At 44.3% G+C, this 12,047-nt stretch overlaps 1 protein-coding gene and 1 long non-coding RNA gene across 2 annotated transcripts; both read right to left on the reverse strand.

The window, feature by feature from the left end:
- Positions 1–7,729: 7,729 nt before the first annotated feature.
- LOC110704737 lies at positions 7,730–8,881 on the reverse strand. The gene has a single exon (XM_021882545.1). The coding sequence runs from the start codon at positions 8,879–8,881 to the stop codon at positions 7,730–7,732; it is 1,152 nt and encodes a 383-aa protein (XP_021738237.1).
- A 1,775-nt stretch (positions 8,882–10,656) lies between these two features.
- LOC110704705 lies at positions 10,657–11,785 on the reverse strand. Its single transcript, XR_002507991.1, has 2 exons — positions 11,340–11,785; positions 10,657–11,247 (listed from the first exon to the last, which is right to left on the reverse strand). It is a non-coding gene; the product is annotated as an uncharacterized LOC110704705 (long non-coding RNA).
- Between the last annotated feature and the right edge of the window lie 262 nt (positions 11,786–12,047).

Raw genomic sequence — 12,047 nt, forward strand, 5'->3', positions numbered from 1 at the left:
CGAATCAAAGGTTTACTCCTTTCAAGAGTTGCCTTTTTAATTCCACTCAAGGTTGTTTCAAATCCCAATACCAAGCTTGGTATTTATAGGGAAATGATCCCTTGATTTTTCATCCTCCACCAATGTGGGAGAATGTATTTTGCTAATTAATTTATTTCTAAAATAAATTATTAAACAAAACTAATCACAATGCAACAAGTGTCAAGTAGAGAGAGAAGGTTAGGTGAGGACCATGAATGGGTGGGGGGGACCATTGCCTTGCTCCTCAAGGCCTTGCCCAAGATTGGTCCCCACCCCTTCACCTAAACTGCCACCACATGGGCAGCTGGGCTGGCAGCCTGCCTTGGCTGCCAAGGCTGCCAGCTGGCGCCTAGCACCAAGGCTGGGCAGCCAGCCAGCTTGGTGTGCTAGTGCTAGCACGCACTGGCCTAGCACGCATCAGCCCTAGCACGCTGCGAGCTGCTGGGTGCTGATGCTGCTAGCCTAGTACTCTCGCACACAATCTCTCGCACAAGCCCCTCTCGCATAGGCCCCTCTCGCACAGCTACCCAGCTAGCATGCGCACACCCAGCCAGCGCACCATGCACGCAAGGCCTTTGTTCGACCCGAAGGGTTCAGTTAAGATTAAGCTGTAATATCAATTGTACCTTGATAATACTGATCGGAAGCGGCCTCCACCTAGGCATTCCGATAACTTGACCTTACTGAAGAATTAGCTCTGTAATAATTCTGAACCCTCTACCGGAATAATACACTTGTTGGAAGGACACCATTCCTTTCACGAATTATTATGGAGGGCCGAGGTATCTGAGTATGCCAGATCCTCGGATGAACGCCATTGGGCCGGATGAGTTCTTTGCCGAGGAAAAAGAGCTGCTAACCCTCTTTGGCAAAAAGAGAAATCTGGGGGGCACTGGCCGAATGGCCCAAGTGCCGGAGACTTGGCTTCCTTGCTATCACTACATCTTCAAAGAGAAGATGCTTGCTACTGTCGGCCTTAGCCGAAAGTACCATGATGGTAAGGAGTTCGGCTTGGGATAAAGGCCTTTGTTTTTCTTTCATTTTTCTTTTATTTTTTATTGACTGTGTTCTTTCATGCTGATTAACCTTTTGCTTTGGTTTTTCAGTGTTACACGAAGGGAACTACGACCTTGACTACAACAAACTCAGCATCAACGCTGCTAGGCGTGTGACGAGGAATGCCCCAGCCAAAACTGATCCCTCGGCTCGGGCCCCTTCTTTACGCCCTTCGACGCTCGAGATAGTCAAGCCTGCCAAATATTCCAGGCAGAAATCCTTGTTTTTTAAGAGGGACCCATTTTATCTGTTGGGTCTGAACAACACGCTGAGCAAACAACCTTTATTATTGAACCTTAAGTGCTCAGTGCTGAGGACGAGCAATTGTGAAGACTTCGAGGAGTCTCAACTTTTCTCTTCTTTTTTTTTTTCTCCTTGCCTTGCTCCTTCTACTTAGCTTTTTCTTTGAATTCTTCCAAAAAATTTCTAAGTACTAAGCTTCGGCTTGGAGTTATTTTTATTTTTATTATTATTCTTATTTTTTTTATGATGCTGATATTGCTCTTTGCCCCCCTATCTCTTTTGCTGCAGTCTGACGAAGAAGAAGAGGACAAGGGAGAGCCAAATAAAGAATCATCTTCTTTGGACGAATCTTCGGCTGAAGAAATGGCCGGACAGAGAAGGAGAAGGGCTGTAATAAATCTGGGGCGGTTCCCGACTGCTGAGCCCCCTGCAAAGAAAGCTCGGCTGGACGAGGGCCAGGTCGAGTTGGCTAAAGAGAAAACTCCTCCTCCCGAAAACCGGGATGAAGAAGTTTAGCAAAGGACTCCCCCCATCAGAAGTTCCTCTCCATCTCCTGAGCACATTGCCAAACCTTTTGCTGACGAGGTTCGAAAGGAGGCTGATGCACTGATTATGCAGTCGGAGGATGATGACGTTCAGATTCTGGATGGGAGGCCTGAAGACTTTAAGGAGGCCGAGGAAAGAGTTAAAGAGCCAAAGAATTTCGAAGTGCCTTCGACTTCTGCTGGAATTTCTTTTTGGACCTTCTAGTCTTAAGATGTGGGGTTTGAGTCTGCCCCGCTATCAACTGTTTTGGATGCTGTTAGGAACAACATGCTCTCTCACCGAAAATCGGCTATCGAGTTTTTCACTGATCTGTTTAGCCTTTTCGAACTTGAAAAAGCGAAGGTTTGGTCCCTTCGGGCCGCTGCTAGGGTGTCCGAGCCCTTTGTTAGGGTACCAGACCCTTTTGCTGAAAATCAAAAGCTGCTAATGCAGGTAGCTTGCTTTTACTTAAACTCTTTATTTTTGCTTAAGTATTTTGCTTCCTTTTCATTTAAGCTCTTTTTTGCTTAAGTCCTTTTCTTCGGCTGACTTATTTTTGCACACTGTAGGTTATTCATAACCACATCATGGCAGTGGGAATGGACGAGGAGCTGAAAAGCAAGGCCGAGGAAGCAAATTATCGAGCTCGGCTTGCTGAATTGAAGAGAAAAAAGGCAGAGGAAGAATCTGCGACGAGCCGATCTCAAATGGATGAAATGGCGGCCAGTTTCAGCAACTTTTACCGATAAATCAAACAGTCCATTTTTCCCTGGATTGAAGAAGGCCAAGCCTTGATCCAGGAGTATGGGGCTGCTAATATTTCGAGCTTCAAGGCTTGGATCAAGCAGAAGATGAAGCAAGAGGCAGAAGTTCGGCAGAAGATGGCCGAAGATTTCAATGAGAAAGCTGCCTTGGCCGAGGAAGAAGCTAAGCAGAAGCAGACTGAGTTAGAAGTTGAGATTCAGCGACTGAGCGATCAATTGAAGGCCAAGGATTCAGAGCTCTCCAATGCCAAAACTAAGCTCAAGGGGATCTAGAGCCAGCTTAAAGTGCAAACTAATGAGGCTGCTAAGGCCAAGGCTGACCTTGAGGCTGCCCAGAAATTGTTGGAAGTCAGAATCTACACCCGGATCAGTATGATGAGGGTTTTGATAATGGCTTTAAAGTAGCTCGGCGTCTAGCTTTTCATGCTGATCCGAGCATCAATCGGGATGCGGCCGAAGAGTGGTCAATGGATCTTGACCATCCGAACCTGCTTAATTCTCATGAAGCTGAGCTTGCTATTCTTGCTCGGCTTGCCGAAGCTGAGGCCCGAGAAGAAGATGAGGCTGCAAAGAAAGAGAAAGACACTGCTCAGCCTGCCTCTTCTTCTGCTGGTGCTGAGCTTGCCAATGCCGAAGCATAGGAACTCGGGCAGTCGTCTGCTGAATCTTGCGGGTCAACATGCACTTAACTGTTATATATGCCGCATCTGCCTTTTTTCCTTTCTTTTACTTCAGCTTGCCATGAATTGTACAAACTTATTTTTTCTTACTTTAAGTATTTGTACTAGGTTCGGCAGCTGTGTCTTCCTCTTGTGGGCGGCTGCCGATTTACAATTTCGTTGTACTTGACTTTAAAACCCTCAACTTTTAATTTATTGAAGCTTTGTTCTGCTTTTCTCTTCCATTGCCTTGTTTTCTTTACTTAGTTGTTTCTTTGAATTTCTTCAAAAATTTTCTAAGTGTTGAACCTCAGCTTGGAAGTATTTTTAGCTGAGAATTTCTTATACCAGAAATTCAAAGTTGTAACCTTCAGGCTTCTAAAGTAATTGCTTCAACATTTTCAATTCAGCCGAGCATCTTTGATTTTCAATGAGTGCACTGTTTTTATTACATTCCTTCTACTTAGCTTTGTCTAAGTACTAAGCTTCGGCTCGGAACTGGCTAGCTGAGTGCCTTTTGCCCCCCTTAAAAATCTAAAGATGTCATTTTCAGGTTTTTGGGGTATTTGCTTCGACTTTTTGCTACAGCCGAGGCTTTTGCCTTGGAAGAATTCTTATAACAATTCAGATTTTGAAGTTTCTGCTCATTTTTCTTTTCTCTTCTAATTTATTTTTAAGGGATCTGATTTCGTTTTTTAGAAGCCTTAGGCTTCGAGAACAATATATCCTGATCCTTATAATTATCCGAGGGAATGACTATCCGAGACACGATGCAAGGGCAATGATTTGTTCGAAGTATTATGCCTTATTTGGCAATACTTCGGGGGTGCAATCATTACCCGAAACTGACTCATCCGAAGTGCAATGCATCATTAGGCAATACTTCGGGGGTTTATCAGTTCCTATTTTTTAGGCAATGTTTCGAATGCGACTATGACCTCTTCGCCCGAAGGAACTGATTCGTCCGAAGTACAATGCTTCATTAGGCAATACTTCGGGGGTGCAATCATTTATCCTCGTCTCTGCAGGTTTTACGGCTTGCTGAAGTACAATGCCTCATTAGGCAATACTTCGGGCAGCACCGAAGGAAAACCTTGAATTTTTTTCAAAAATATCGAAGACAGAAGAAATAGAAACTTTGCTGAATTTGAATAAATGGTGACTTAAAGGCCTTTCATTAATCAGAAAGATGCACTTACATAGATTGTTCTTCCCCGAAGGGCTTTACACATGATACTTCTTAAGCACATCGGCATTCCAGTGGTTTTTTTAGCTCAATTCCATCTAACTTTCGAAGTCTGTATGTTCCTGGTTGGAAATCATCATATATTTCATAGGGTCCCTCCCAAGTGGCTGAGAGTTTCCCATGAATGCGGCCTTTTTGCACATCAGCAGCATTCCGAAGAACAAGATCCCCAATTTTGAGAAGTCTTGCATGGACTCTTCGGTTGTAAAATTTGCTGACTTTTTGCTTATATACAACCATTCTATCTCGAGTCGAATCTCTTACCTTGTCTAAAAAGTCAAGGGACTCTTTCATGAGTTGTTCATTTTCTTTGGCTGAGAAGAAATTCACTCGCAGGCTTTCTAAGCTAATTTCCACTGGAAGAACATTTTCGGATCCATACACCAATTCAAAAGTTGAATGTCCCGTTGCCTCTTTTTCTGTTGTCCGAAGTGACCAGAGGGTTCCTGGAAGTTCCTCTATCCACTTAGACTTTTGATCTTCAACTCTCTTCTTGAGAGCGTTGAGAATCTGCTTATTCGCAGCTTCGGCTTGACCATTACTCTGCGGATACATACTGCAGAATATACCAATTTAATGCAGAGATCAATGTACCGCTTTAGCGGCAAATTATCAAATTGCCTCCCATGATCGAAGACAAAGACCTTCGGAATCCAGAAGCGAGTGATAATGTTTTGCCAGATGAATTTCTTGACAGTATGCTCTGCAATGTTCGAGGTTGCTTCGGCCTCAATCCATTTGCTGAATTAGTCTATGACGACTATCAGCCATCTTTTTTTGGTATGGAGCATCGGGAAATGGTCCTAAAATGTTCAATCCCCATTGAGCAAATGGAAGAGGATTCAGGATTGACTGAAGATCTTGGGATGGCTGATAGATGACTGGTGCGAACTTTTGACACTTTTCACATTTTCTAACCAGCTCCTTAGCATCTAGGATCATGGTTGGCCAATAATATCTAGCCCTTAGCGGATTATGGGCTAAGGCTCTTCCCCTAATGTGGTTTCTGCAGATGCCGAGATGGATCTCCCGAAGGATGTAGTTAGCATCTGTTGGACCCACGCATTTCAATAGTGGGGCTGAGAAGGACTTTTTCAGAAGCTCTCCTCAGAAGATAACGAACTTGAGCTGATTCTCTTCATCTTAGAGGCTAAGTTCCTGTCTTCGGAAGTCTCTCCCTGAAGTTTGTAAGCTAGGATGGGGTCCATCTAGCTTGGCTCATGTGACGCAGCATATTTCAGGTGCTTCTTCCACACTTCTTTCTCGGCGCACTTCTACGTATATAGATCGGTTCAGCTCGGTTAGAGTTGAACTTGCAAGTTTGGAGAGTGCGGCGGCTTGTGCGTTCTAACCCCTTGGGATCAGCTCGACTTCAAAGGTTCTCAACTTCGCAATGACTGTTTTGATCTTTGCAAGGTAAACTATCATTGAGGGCTCTTTGGCCTCATTTCACCTCGGATCCGATTTGCAACGAGCTAAGAGTCTGTCTTTAAACAGACATGTTCGGCTTCCAATGCTATGCACAGTTCTACGCTAGCGACCGCTGCTTCATATTTAGCTTCATTATTCAAAGCTTTGAATGAGAATTTCAGTGCATACTCAAAGGACTGCCTTCAGGCGAGGTTATGACTACCCCTGTTCCCGAACAATTCACGACGGAGGATCCATCCGTGAAAACGGTCACATTTTCTCTTCCTTGTCAAGTGTCTCTTGATAAGAACACTCGGCCAGGAAGTCCGCCAAGGCTTGAGACTTGATGGCTGCTCTTGGCTGGTAGCTGATATTGAACTCAGTGAGCTTGAATGCCCACTTTGCTAGTTTACCAGATTTCTCTACTTTCCCGAGAACATTATCTTGCGGTTGATCAGTTAAGACCACTATTTTATGGCAATCGAAATAGGGCCTCAACTTCCGAGCGGCTACCACTACTACGTATGCAACTTTTTCGAGTAGCGGGTAGCAAGTCTTGGCTGCTAAATTTTTTCTTCTTCCCTTAGCAACACCGTGCTTATAGTGGTTGGGCTAACTGCCACATATAAGTGCTTTAGTGCTTTGAAGAAGGGAAACCCTTTGTCCGAGGCTCTAGAGATGAACCTGGACAGATTCTGCCAGTGAGATGCTGAACGTCCTCTTTGTTTTCGGCTTGGGAAGATCCAGAGTTGCCTGAACTTTGGCGGGATTGGCATCAATCCCCCTTTTTCTGACCATGAAGCCGAGGAACTTGCCTGACTTCACGCTGAAGACACACTTCTTCGGATTCAACTTCATTTGATGCTTTCTAAGGGTGGCAAAGGTTTCGGCCAGGTCCGTGACATGGTCTTGGTCCTTTTTTCTTTTGACGATTGAATCGTTAACATACACTTCTATGTTACGGTCTTTTTGCTTGGCAAAAACCTGATCAACCAGCCTTTGATATGTTGCCCCCGCATTTTTCAATCCGAAGGGCATCATTTTATAGTTATACACCCCGACATTTGTAACGAAGGCCGTTTTTGCTCGATCGTCGGGATGCATGAAGATCTGATGAGACCCCGAGAATACATCCATGAAACTAAGCAGGGCATGCCCACTCGTCGAGTCGACTAATTGATCGATCCTTGGCAAGGGATAAAAGTCCTTCGGACAGGCCCTATCTAGATCCGTGAAGTTTACGCACATTCTCCAGGTGCCATTTACCTTTTGAATCATCACCACATTGGCCAACTATTCTAGATATTGACAAGGTTCAATGAAACCCGCATCCAGAAGTTTTTTGACCTCAGCTGCGATGTCTTGGTTCTTATTTGCGGAGTACTTCTGCTTCTTTTGCTTAACCGGTTGACACGTGGGGTCAACATTAAGCTTGTGAGAGATGAGGTTCGGGTCAATCCCGGGCATGTCTGCTGCCGAGAAAGCGAACACATCTTTGTGTTCCCGAAGGAGTTGGATTAGTTCAACGCAGATGCTCGGATCAAGTCCAAGTCCGATGCTGACACATTCTTCAGTATCCCCTTCGCTCAACTCTATTGACTCAGTCTGATGGTCCAGTTCCATAGCTTTGGCACTGGACTCTTCACGATCTGGCCTGCTGTCAATATCAGCAGGCTTCCCAGACTTGGCTGATATTCTGAGTCTTTCGGCTCAGATGACGAATCAACCTTTTCTTTCCCCAAAGATTTTTCTGTTGGTGGGGTGCCTTGGGCCGAAGCACTTAAGCCTTTAGGCTTTTTTGTGCATCAGTCCATTTCTCTTTCTTCCTCATCATCCCGATCGTCGCGGCGACTTTTGGATGGTTTAAGGTGATTGCATCTTTGGGCCTCCTTTTGGCTGCCCTGAATTCTTTCGGAGTGTCCCTCGTCCGAAACATAGATCATCATTTGATGGTACGTCGAGACAACTCCTTGAATTTTGTGAATGAGGGGTCTCCCCATAATCACGTTGTACACAGACGGAACGTCCATGACCAAGAACTTGGCCATGATGTTCCGGGTTGCTCGACCCTTACCGATGGTGATAGGAAGAGAAATCTTCCCATCAGGATATGATGAAGAACCATTGAATTTAGATACCGGCAAGGGTACTGGGATTAGATGCTTGGTCTCCAACTTCAGCTGGTCGAATGCTCCTCGAAAGAGGATATTCGCGCTACTACCACCGTCAACGAGAGTTCGCCAGACGTTGTGGTTTGCAATGCCCGTCACAATTACCAACAGGTCATCATGGGGGTACACTAACCCTCGGTAGTCTTCGGCTGTGAACAGAATGTTTGGCACCGGAGACTGGGGTGCTCGGATGTCTGCATGATTCACTTGATGGGTCAAGCCCCTCAAGTGGCGTTTTAATGCATTCCGAGAGTAGGTTCCTCCGGAAATGACAAGGATATCCGGATTTTCTTTGCCTTGCGGCTTTTCCTTTTTCCGGAGGAAATCTAGATCTTGCCGATGATCTTTTTCGGCTCTTTTCTCTTCGCGGCGATCCGCGAGATATTTTTTCAAGTAGCCCTTTCGGACCATGTCCTCGATCTGATCTTTCAGCTGGAGGCAGTCCTCGGTGTGATGTCTAGGAGATTCATAGCACTCACACCATCGGTCCTTGCCTTTTTGCTGATGCCACAGTGGGAGTGGCCTTGGCTTCTTAAACCTCCCCTCGTCCTTAGTTATGCTATAGATTTTAGCATGGGGAAGAGTGAGAGGAGTGTAAGAATCATATATCCCTGTATAGGGGGTCTTTTCTTTCTTCAGCTCAGGTGCCGAGGACGGTTCTGAGGCTTTCGCCTTCCCTTTCCTCGGGCCCTGGCCTTCGCACTGTTGTCCTTTTGCTTTCCCAGCCCCGGATTGGGACTGGGATTTGGTCTTGTTCCATTCTTCGACCTGGGTGTACTTATCCATGGCATCTAGAGCTTCCTCCAAGGTCTGCGGTGGATGCATGACCATGAAGTCCAGGAACTTTCTAGCTTGTGAGCCATTTTTTAATGCAAAAACGGCTAGCCCTTGGTCCAGACTTGTGATTCTGGACGACTCGTTGCTAAAGCGAGTCAGATAGTCTCGGAGGCTTTTGTCCTCCCCTTGCTGCAGACCCATCAATTCTGCAGTTGTTTTCTCTCGGCAGTTTGCCGTAGAAAACTTGCTCTTGAATTTGTTGGAAAGATCTTTCCAACCGGTTATTCAGCCTTCTTTCACCCCCTTGGTGATCCACGCTTGTGAAATACCTTTGAGAGTAGTTAGGAAGTACTTACACCAAGTAGCCTCAGACTTGGGATTAAGGTACATGTGCGCTGGGATTTTCACCGTTGGCACATGCTCTTCCAATATCCAGCTTTGGAAGGGCGAGCTGGTAGGAACCATTACGGCCTTCCCCTTACGTCTAGCCGTTAGGACCTCGCTCCTCCCTTTTAGAGAGGTTGAAGTGGTTTTCGTCCTCGGCTGAGACAATTCGGGGTATGGCTCGGTCCCCTCTGGGTAGGTGAGGCGACTATGGACGCTCATCTCCCTTGATCCTAGACGTTCGTGAACGTCTAGGCGAGCAGGCTCTTGCCACACGGAGGTGGAATTGCTGCGTTTGTAGCTCTTTGGAGTCCCGAGTTTTGGAATTGTCAAAGAACTGGGGATTCCTTTTCCTTTCTCGCTCAGGGTCCTCCAAGTGTCCTCCTCATACTTGTTCCTGAGCTCCTTGAAGGAAGGAGCCCGTCCACTATCCTCTTGGCCAATCCTCCTTCTAAGGTTTCTTAACGGAAGAGGTGAGTGATCACGGGGTGGTGGAAAGTTGCCTGCTTGGGCCTTCATGAAATCCATGAAGACCGCGATGGCTCTCGCCACTTTCTCTGTAGAGGGCCCCGTTTGGGGAGTTGTTCTCAGTTGAGACTGAGAACGTAAGCTTCGTGGAGGAGGACTCTTTGCATTTAATTGATTTGGCCGAGATGAACTTATCGACTGGCGAGTATGATGGGATGGTGACTTCTCCGATGCTACCCTTTTCGGGAAGAGGGAGCTTTTGAAGAAGAAGAAGAAGAAGAAGAAGAAGAAGAAGAAGAAGGTTCCGGTGATGGTGGAATCGGTGGATTCATTCTCACCGTAATTAGATCTCTCCTCGAAGAGGAAGGATCGTTCTTCTTAGTACTCTTGGCACTTTTACCACTCTTAGTCATTTTCTTTCTAAGATTGGTTGATTTTTTTGGCTTGTTTTGATGTATCTTCCCCACAGACGACGCCAAATTGTTTCGGTATGAAAAAAATAAGACCTTCGGCAGGCCCTTTACGGTGGGAGAAAACTTATCTCGGTCCAAGTGGAGACTGGGCCAAGGATTTCCTGCACAACAAACACACGTAAACTAGCCTTGGGGGTTGTGCTGAGGAAGACCCCTCTGATACTAAAGTCAGTTCAGTGTATTGAGAGAGAAAGCTATGCAAGAGAAATTAATTACTTGAGGCTTAACGTGAATGAATGACAAGAAGAACAGTTGAAGGCTTTTATGCCTTTGCTCAATGGATGAACTGGGCCCCAAATCAGATGGGCTTGCCATGCTGGCTGGGCTTGACTTACTTGGCATGCTTTAGAGGATTGAACCTTGCTTTTGGGCTTTTGTAATGAAATCGGAATGACCCAATTGGATGATTGAATTGGACCCAAACACAAGCTTAAATAAAGATCATAATAACTAAACTTATACTAAGAAAACCGTTCACAATCTTCACATTCAAATATATCAAACACACAAAATAGAAATGGTAAGAAATTACCTTCCTACGTCACCCACATAATTCACACCCCATTGCATAACCATTTCTCTGCAAGAGTGCGCCCAACAATCAATATCCAACATTCTCTATCCTTCCTTATCTAATCTAATGCATATCTTGCCCTCCACCCATACAAATCTAAATCAGTCAAAATTTACACTGCTAGCAAAAACTAAAACATCCCACCTTTAAACAATTACAAAACCAACAATATTATGAACCCAAATTCAACAAAATGCATACTAAATAAATCCAAGTGAAAAGGGGGATTTTATTAACAAAAAAAGGATACCCTTAGAAAAAATTAGAGTTTCATCTCAACTTTTTTTTTTTCATTCTAAATTGTTTTCTTTAATTGAAAAATCTATAACCTACTCCTAAATTGAAGAATAGATGTAGCCCAACTATGAGAACAACTACTTGGGTAGAAGCTCTTAGTCTCCTCCTCAACTCAGCCGAGTTGACCTTTAACTTCCTCACAAACATCCACATTCTTCTCGATCTCCACCACTTTCACCCTGAAAATCGGAAAAGCAGAGAAATTGAGCTCCTCATTAGCCTAATTAAACTGCTATTTGAAGAAGGGGAAAAATTACCTAAGATAATTTACCTTAAAATCCGGTCTAATGAAGGAGACAAAGGTCTGTCACTGCTTTGATGGAGAACTCAGAGTAAATTTCAATGGAGGTACATTGTAAAAGATGAAAAATATATAATTATATAAAACTAGCCTAATAAAAAACTAGAGTAATTCATCAATCATCATCATCTTCATCATACTTGTTAAAGCATGGAGATAAGCGAGGAGAGAGAAGAGATGAGATCAAGGAGGAAATTGAGAGAAGTAGAATTGAAATAGATGAAACAATCAGTTCGGCACAATTTAGAGAGAGAAGTTAAGATTGAGGAGATAGATTGAGAGATGAGGACTGTGGAGGAGAGAGATTGAGAGGTGAGAGAAAAAGCGTATTTAAAAAATAGTAGCAGAGAGCTAGTTGGCAAAATACTAAAGCTGAGCTAAGGATAAAGAAGTAATTGGACTTTTTTATTGGATAAAAGTGAGGGCAAAATAGGTAGTACACTATTCATAAGGAGGTCACCTTATTTCCAACTTGTGGCTTTTAAATAGTTATAGATTCCCTCTTTTACCTCCTTTCATTTAAGCTTCTTTTTATAAAACAATTTCATTAAATTAATAACAGTTGATGTCTCTCTTTGAAATTTAGTACTCCACATAGAGAATCATGTAAATTATGTGAATGTAGAGTTAAAACATGTGACGTTAAATTTAATGTCGATTAGGTGATTTAAGTCTTTA

The sequence above is a fragment of the Chenopodium quinoa genome, unplaced genomic scaffold, assembly GCF_001683475.1.
Source record: "Chenopodium quinoa cultivar QQ74 unplaced genomic scaffold, ASM168347v1, whole genome shotgun sequence".
Classification (NCBI taxonomy): domain Eukaryota; kingdom Viridiplantae; phylum Streptophyta; class Magnoliopsida; order Caryophyllales; family Amaranthaceae; genus Chenopodium; species Chenopodium quinoa.